General features: G+C 41.0%; 1 protein-coding gene across 1 annotated transcript in view; it reads right to left on the bottom strand.

Moving 5' to 3' along the window:
* Positions 1-7,116: 7,116 nt before the first annotated feature.
* Positions 7,117-8,985, bottom strand: part of pex2 (peroxisomal biogenesis factor 2) — an 11,388-nt gene continuing 9,519 nt past the window's right edge. Inside the window, exon 2 of the mRNA XM_014008468.1 lies at positions 7,117-8,568. Coding sequence (XP_013863922.1) covers positions 7,595-8,568 — 974 coding nt within the window. The 3' untranslated portion in view covers positions 7,117-7,594. The remainder of the gene's footprint in view (positions 8,569-8,985) is intronic.

Genomic DNA, 8,985 nt, shown 5'->3' with positions numbered 1-8,985 from the left:
AGATGAAACAAACCTCCCAATGTAGTTTAGTGAGCTTTATGTGAAGCAACACAGACACTCTGCACYGAATGAGAACGATAGATAATTTCAAACACAACTGAGTAACATTCTTCAAAACGACACCACCACACACAAAAGTTTACATCTCAGACACACAACTGATCCTTCAGTGAGTTTTTCACATCTAAAAATTGAATTCTGCTCATGCTTGTGTGTTTATGAAGTTTTTTCTAAATGTGCAGTATTTCATGCAAAATGAAAAAAAAAAGGTATTGTGCACATCCCTTTGTGATTTTTATTCTCATGTCTTTGTGTCTCTTGGACTGAGCAGGTTGACGTGTGCTTCTCACTGATCTGAAGGAGTCGAGACTCACAGCGATTCTTTGACAGACAAATATGTACATCACCCACTTTTGCTGGTTAGTTATTTTGTACTGGCAAACTGGTAAGTTGAAAGCACAAGTCTATTGTTTTGTACTTATCTGAGTTAGTTTGCCTGCAGTTGTCATTTATGCATGTTGTTTTACACAGGAAATTTAAAAAAAAAAATGTGTCCTACGATGTCACCAGAATGAAATGTGAAATTACTCATCGGTACATTTTTACTTGCATGAGGCTGCATTTGCGAAAATTGTTTTATTCGTGGCGATTGTTGCATTTTGACTTGTTTAACCTGAAATTTGAAAAACTCATGTTAATCAGTGAGTTTGAGTGGTGCTGGACAGATTGGCAGAACATTATCAAATATTTATGACACTTTACACGTGTTCCTGCTTGTGTTTGGTTACTTGGGTGCATTGTAGGCTCAGTTAAAGCACTGACTGACCGCTACTGAGAAAAAAACATATCAGCTGTATTCCTCTTTTTTACCTACACATTTTGTTTTATTCTACAATGAATATTTTTAAATTATCCTTACTAAATTAATTTCAGAGCCAGCAGAATGATTTCATGTTTAAAATTATCCGCAAATGACTTTGTTCCATTTTCATGTCATTTGTTTGCATTAAAACTGTAAYGTTTAATATTATTGTGGCAGTTTTGTGCCCACGGGTGCTCTAGCACTAAGGCTTGTGCACGTCTGCCGTTTCATCTCTTTTAGGGGAAACMGAAATGAGCACACTGCATCCTTTACCACATTCCTGAACAAGCGGAGGCTCAATCACATTCGCAGAAGTTATCAAAACTTTCAAAGGACTCAGCTGGCGCCTTAAGCCACAGGAAATTCACTGGGCCATCTGGAGGGCTGTCCATAGATTATTACTCATTTAGTCTGTTCTAGACATCAGTAAAGAAGAGGCTGCCCTCACGCACAGACCGGGGGATGTACGTGCAAACACACAAACACAAACAGGCTTGGCTTTGCCAGAGGTTACCACAGGTGCACACAACACGCCTGTGCATAATCCCCCATGATGCCCTCTGGAATCTGGTTTATCCAATCCCCTCGCTACTCTTTGCTCATCCAATCAGAGGACACATCAGAAACCGTGCTTCCCCATCTTTTGTCTTGAGCTGAAGGAAGAACACGCAAAATATTAAAGTATTTGCCATTTTTATTGAGTAGGTTTTGGGAAAATGAAATGTTTGGCCAGTTCGAATGATGTAAAACTGAGAGATTTCTTTATATATAATATATACAGTGGTGTGAAAAAGTGTTTGCCCCCTTCCTCATTTGCTGTTTTTTTGCATGTTTGTCACACTTAAGTGTTATGGAACATCAAACCAATTTAAACAATAGTCAAGGACAACACAAGTAAACACAAAAAGCAATTTGTAAATGAAGGTGTTTATTATTAAAGGAGAAAAAAATCCAAACCATCATGGCCCTGTGTGAAAAAGTGATTGCCCYCTAAACCTAAYRACTGGTTGGGCCACCCTTAGCAGCAACAACTGCAACCAAGCGTTTGTGATAACTTGCAATGAGTCTTTTACAGCGTTCTGGAGGAATTTTGGCCCACTCATCTTTGCAGAATTGTTCTAATTCAGTTACATTAGAGGGTTTTCGAGCATGAACGGCCTTTTTCAGGTCATACCACAACATCTCAATAGGATTCAGGTCAGGACTTTGGCTAGGCCACTCCAAAGTCTTCATTTTGTTTTTCTTCAGCCATTMAGTGGTGGACTTACTGGTATGTTTAGGATCATTGTCCTGCTGCAGAACCCAAGTTCGTTTCAGCTTGAGTCACAAACAGATGGTCGGACATTCTCCTTCAGGATCTTTTGGTAGATAGCAGAATTCATAGTTCCATTTATCACAGCAAGTCTTCCAGGTCCTGACGCAGMAAAMCAGYCCCAGACCATCACACTACCACCACCATATTTTACTGTTGGTATAATGTTCTTTTTTCTGAAATGCAGTGTTCTTTTTACGCCAGATGTAATGGGACACACACCTTCCAAAGAGTTCCACTTTTGTCTCATCGGTCCACATAATGTTTTCCCAAAAGTCTTGGGGATCATCAAGATGCGTTTTGGAAAAATTGAGACGAGCTTTAATGTTCTTTTTGCTCAGCAGTGGTTTTCTTCTTGGAACTCTGCCATGCAGGCCATTTTTGCCCAGTCTTTTTCTGATGGTGGAGGCATGAACGCTGACCTTAACTGAGGCAAGTGAGGCCTGCAGTTCTTTGGACGTTGTTGTGGGGTCTTTTGTGACCTCTTGGATGAGTCGCCGCTGCGCTCTTGGGGTAATTTTGGGCGGCCGGCCACTCCTGGGAAGGTTCACCACTGTTCCATGTCTTCGCCATTTGTGGATAATGGCTCTCACAGTGGTTCGTTGGATTCCCAAATCTTTGGAAATGGCTTTATAACCCTTTCCAGACTGATAGATCTTAATTACTRTCTTTCTCAATTGTTCCTGAATTTCTTTGGATCTCGGCATGMTGTGTAGCTTTTAAGGATCTTTTGGTGGACTTCACTGTGTCAGGCAGCTTCTATTTAAGTGATGTCTTGATTGAAAACAGGTGTGGCAATAATCAGGCCTGGGTGTGGCTAGAGAAATTGAACTCAGGTGTTAAAAACCACAGTTATAGTATATTTTAACAAGGGGGCAATCACTTTTTCACACAGGGCCATGATGGTTTGGATTTTTTTCTCCTTTAATAATAAACACCTTCATTTACAAATTGCATTGTGTGTTTACTTGTGTTGTCCTTGAATATTGTTTAAATTGGTTTGATGTTCCGAAACACATAAGTGTGACAAACATGCAAAAAAAAACAGCAAATGAGGAGGGGGCAAACACTTTTTCACACCACTGTATATGGGTGGGGGGTGGGGGGGGGCTATAAATTAAGAGGAGAGTTCAAATTTACAAAACAAAGCGTGCAAACCACAAGGAAAAGTATGTGTGTGTCTGTGTGTGGGGTGTATTAATGGAATTGATTAAATGTTGAACTGAAGCAATGTAAACTTAGAAATCAGTTTAAAAAAAGATACAAAAAATTATTTTGAGTTGTTATTTGGTCGATGTTGATGGTATTTAGAGATTAAGTGAAACTCTGGGGTGTTAAATAAGCTGTTATTGTTAAGTTTTGCTGTAAATGAGATAGCTATGTTTAGGGGTGCAACAATACATGTACCCGTATCGAACCGTTCAATACAGTGCTTTAGGTTCAATACACACTTGTATCGAACAATAGAGTTTTAAAATTAATTTTATCAACTTGTCTTCTGATGATGCTCTGTGTTGAAGGATCAGTGGATCTGTGTTCGACTACTCCACCTAGGCTGCATTGTYGAGCACAGATCCACTGAGAAACTCGCTGTTTCAGCAACATTTAATTTAAAAACTGTACAAATATATTACAACTTAAAAAAGGGCATGGACAATTCTCTTTTCTTGTATCGAGAAAATATCAAACCGTGAGACTAAAATATTGAACCGAACCGAATCGTGAATTTTCTGCACGCCTGTGTATGTAAAATCAGAAGGTTCACAACAATAAAAATTAAGACAATAAAACTTTTTTGAAGAGTAAGAAAGGGGTAGGAAAATACAAATCTTTACTTCAACCTACTCCTTTTCAGTACAGATGGTCTTATAAGCTGCCCAACACAAAAATTCATGGATGTGTATGTGGATATATACACATTTTTGTTTGTTTGTTTTATCCGTTTTTGAAATAGTTATTTCATTCATTCATTCATTCATTCATTCATATATATATATATATATATATATATATATATATTCCAACCACTTAAGTTCTGACTCTGCCTACATATTGTCAGTGATGCTTGATGTAAGAAAATACAGCTTTTAAAGGAAAGCCCATCTTTTATCAACTTGCAATAGAAGTTTTCAATACAAGTTCATGATCTTTGTATTTGTAGATCAAGGCCATGTTGTGTTGGACATGTAATAATGAAACCCCGCCAAATTATCTTGGGACACGAGAACAGAAAAAGAAAAGGCCAAATCCCATGTATTCCCAAACCATGGATGCGCCTTTCTTGTGCGAAATGCAACCAGACACAAACTAAACACTGTGATAAAAGCTCAGGAAATTACTTCCTTATTTTAGATGTGATTGATTGTCCCCCTGACCTGCTAGACTGAAGAGGTGGTTAAAAAGCAGAGGCAGACTAAGATAATTGGGCCCAGTGGTATCCAAGGCCCGGCAGGTGTTGAAAGAAGTCTCGTAACGCAGGTACCAGCAGCGACTGCAGCCCTGAACCTTCAGCACACCTAGGATTTGACTACCTTGGAGGAATTTTGGTGTTTTGTGTTTGGCATGTCTTTTATTGAATAGGTGAAATATGAGATGCTCACAACTTCTATTGATGTATTGGACGCGCCATGGAAGAACGATAAACAGGTGTCAAAAAATACGGTACTCTGTCAACAAATAGAGCGTTTTTGTTTAATCTTTTCTTGGCATGAAAACAATGTCATTCAGTCTTTAAAAGTGATGTCAGCTGTTGGAAACGTTTCTCCAGTACAAGAGGGATGTAATTCCCTTACCTGTTGAAAGTAGGTAAAAGCACACACCATCAGCAGAAGGATCAGGGATGGAATTTTGTTGAAGAGAAAAGGCACAGATGTTTTCGCTCTTTAATTTCATTAGTGAATCATAAGGCTATCCGAGTCCTTCTAGCCATTTCAAATGAAGAGGTAAAAGCCAGACACGAGCTTTAATGATAACATTCTTTTTAAGAGAAAAATATGCATGTACTACCCCCCTTACCATTATCTGCAAGCCAAGGGCTCTGTTCCAATTAAAGACGACCACAAATGGACCATTCAACATGCATGCACACAAACGAACCTACAATAGGTACAGTAAAGTACCCAGTATTGCAGAGCCCAGAGAAGAGCTTTTTACTTTAAAAACTATTTAATCAGGAAAATCAACGCCTCACATCAAAGAAACGGAGTTGAGGGACAGGCGGATAAAGAGGCTCATCAAAGAAGGAGATCTAGTTAGGGATTCAACGCCCTAATTCTCTTTCTCTTAAAACCATCGTCAGAGGGGGCACCGGGCCAATTTGCTCCCTAAATGGCTGCGTGTGAATGTGCAGATTGCTTTGCATAGCCGCTGGGAATGTGGGCTTCTTCCTTTTTCTTCTCCACACGGAGCCTGCGAATTAGAAAAGATCCAAAGACAGATAGGCTTAACTGAGCCCTAGCTACCTTCCTTAAGTCCAGAACTCTGTTCCAACTTCCAACTAATTTAATACATGTCCTAACTCAATTAATAGACTTTAATGCAGTGTTTCTTCTTTATCTCTTCTCTTTCCTGGGGATTGGGGACTTCAATTAGAGYTGCAGAGTAATATCAGCAAAAAGGTTTGGATTTTAAGTCTGTCTGAATGTTAAGACAATGACATGTCCCAGAGGCATTAAGGTTGATCATATATGCATCCTTAATCTCAAACATCTCCCTAATCTCACTTTCTGGGACTTGTCTCACATTAATGTAATGTAGTGCATAAAATATTGACAACCGGTCTTTCCCGTCTTGGGCTTTATATGCATTAGAGTTGAATTCATTAGTCAAAATGTCCTTGATGTGAAAGGAGACCTTTAAGAGTCCACATGATGAGTCTCGTGTTTTTTTTATACATTTGTTAACCCAATCATTATCTAGGATTTTAACACTCACCTCTAAACCATAGGGGGGCTATTTAAGTACTTCTATAGGTGTTTTAAATTATACCATTGATTGATGTTGGCCTTGATCTGTCCTAAAGCACATAAACTGTAGAGAACTGCAGAAGTTCTAGGACAAATAAAGATTATTTTGGTCAGTAACATAAATAATTTAGAATCATTTCTATTAGTGCAACCATGCAGTATTTGCAATACTCATACACCTCACACATTTCATATTATATCCTCTACACAACCAACAAATACATTAATCTCATCTGAGAGAAAAGAACAAAAAAAATCATGTTTGTCTGTCTGAGCTGTTAGATCTGAGACCAGCTTCCCCCCTCAATCAGCTCTCTATCACGCCTGCAGTTCCAATTGATCGCCTTAGCAATCAGCAATTAAGTACTAGTGATCAGAGCGGGGGGAAAAAAGTAGAAGGGGTGGGATGAGGAGGTGGGAAACCACAGCCCGCCCCCCATCCCTCTGCATCCCACTCCTCTCTTGTCAGCCGAGGAAAGGCTTCACTCAGCTGGGGTGAGTTTGGCCTGGGGCTGGGCTCACTGGTGGAGGTTAACTCCAGCATAAATAAGCATCTTTGGACTCATTACAGGGATTAGAGAGTAATTCGCCTGCGAGGAAGGAGACGACTGCCAGGGTTTTGGTACAGTTTACTACAGTCTTATAGGAGCGAGGGCCCTTGAGATTACAGAGGGAGAGAGATGGAAAGGCAGCAAAAGAGAGAAAGGCCAAGGGAAAAGAGAGGATGGCTGTCAAGTGTGTGTGAGTCAATCCAAGCCCCCGGCTGCCCCCTTGATCTCGAGCATGTTGGGGTGCTGTGAAAATGGATAATGGGAGTTAGAACGACCAGGCCTGTCTAGAGAGAACTGTGCTGATTGTTATAACTTTCCCTCATTGCTCTCTCCTCCACTTAACTAAATAAACACCCAAGAGGTAGCACTCTATCAATTTTAATGATGTTGAAATACAATTTAGGCACAAAAACACACAACAAATGCTAATTTGGCCATGATGAGAGGCATCAGGAATTCCTCCCATTATTTATTCAGCTGACTTTCTGCATTTTTCATCAGAACAAATATTCCCATTTCAACAAACACACACAAACACGCGCACCATCACAGAGCCAATTTGGAGCATAAATCAACACGTTCGCTCATCAAATATATGCTCTCACTGGTTCTCTGCAGTCTGTCCAGTGCACCAAAGACAAATAGTTCTATCCAAAGTCCAGCCAGAGAAACAGAGGGCACAGAAGACTGTCAATATATGCACACATACATTAAACATAGCAGACCGGTGTGTGCTCGGAAAAGACAGAAAAGTTTATTCATACACTCAACCATGACTAAATCTTTCAAAACAGAGCAAACAAAAGAAAACCTAGAATTAATTATTTTATCATTTAATTTAAATTCAACATTAACGTGTTTCTTAACTCTCAATTGACAGTTTCTGCTTAATAGTACGTTCTCATCAGCTGTCCACAACCTGAACGTCCATCTTGACCACCTCCAGTGTTCCTGCCTCAGCCCCACATTTGGGGCAGGTAAGGTAAGCGTCTGCGATGCTGTGACTTTTGATGCAGTAATAACAAAAAACGTGCTGGCAGCCCACTGTATGAGGCATAGTAGGCCACTCCCCGCACAGTCCACACTCTTTCCACACTTCTTTATGTTCRCTTGCTCCTTCCTCGTGTGAACGTTTCCCCCCGAACACAAACGAAAACATAGCAGCTTTCAGTTTTCTTGCGTTGATCAGCGGCAACAGGAAGATGAGAAACTCGGCAAAGCCGTGCCACAGCAGTTCTCTGTTCATGTATTGGTAGGTTACGTCCCTGACTACGTTGGGTTTGCTAAAAACCGCCCGAGCTCCTGAAATTCTTTCGGATAGAACAGGATGACGGCCGTTCCTCAGAAAAACAAGGAAGTTGATGACACTTGCTAATTTTATGAAACCAGAAACCAGGGTCAGGGCGTTGCGGACTCTCTGCCGGAGCAAACTATCATCTCTTTCAGACGGAGCTCCTCTAAAACTCAATCCCAAGCAGGGMAGGAGGCGCAGCGATCGCTCCTGGAGCCAACTGGGACCTGCCGTGAGGATGGCCAGTCCCAACTTTTGCCCGGAGGACAGAGGCCTGTACTGCAGAGATGGCGCAGAGGTGCTGTGATAGCGCAGGCTCAGTAAAGACTGGCCCACCGTGGCACTGTTGGAATACAGAGTGAATCTCCACAGCAGCAAATAAAGCAAAGCTTTCAGTTCGGGCTCCGCGGGAGTGAGGAGGCCTGGGCGACAGTTCTGGAAGCACTGAGCGAACTGTGTCCAAAGCAGTTGCTCAAGGCTCGAGTCTAGCTCAAGGGCGTCCAGCTGGCTGATACGTAGCACCGGGGTCTGCGGGGCGTCCGGAGGACCTGGAGCCGTTCTTTTCGGGTTGTTTGCTTTTTCCAAACCTGTTGGTTGAAACATCAACAAGAACATAAAAATATTATTCATACATTCAGAATTTGKATGATTCGTTAAATACACACTAAAGACAGAAAGAGTGGCTGTGCTCTTTTGGTAGCTTGATTTTGTTTAGGGGGAGACGATGTTTTAAAGGGGCAATATCATGTAAAATCAACTTTTTTGAGTTTTATATCATAATTATTTACATTATAATTATAATGTTAAACACTCATAAAAAATTGTCCAAAGCCTTGCTTTGACTCATTCATGCATGTTTGAGAAATCCTGCATCGTTTTTAGGAAGACATGCTGAGGAGCAAAACGACAGGTGGGGACCAGAAACGCTCCTGGGACATGTCTTTAAGCCGAACTTCCTCATGGCAGAGCGCATCCCCTCCCCCCCTCCCCACACACCCCACCCA

The sequence above is a fragment of the Austrofundulus limnaeus genome, unplaced genomic scaffold (assembly GCF_001266775.1).
Source record: "Austrofundulus limnaeus strain Quisiro unplaced genomic scaffold, Austrofundulus_limnaeus-1.0 Scaffold50, whole genome shotgun sequence".
Taxonomy (NCBI): domain Eukaryota; kingdom Metazoa; phylum Chordata; class Actinopteri; order Cyprinodontiformes; family Rivulidae; genus Austrofundulus; species Austrofundulus limnaeus.
This window is presented reverse-complemented; position numbering and strand designations above follow the sequence as displayed.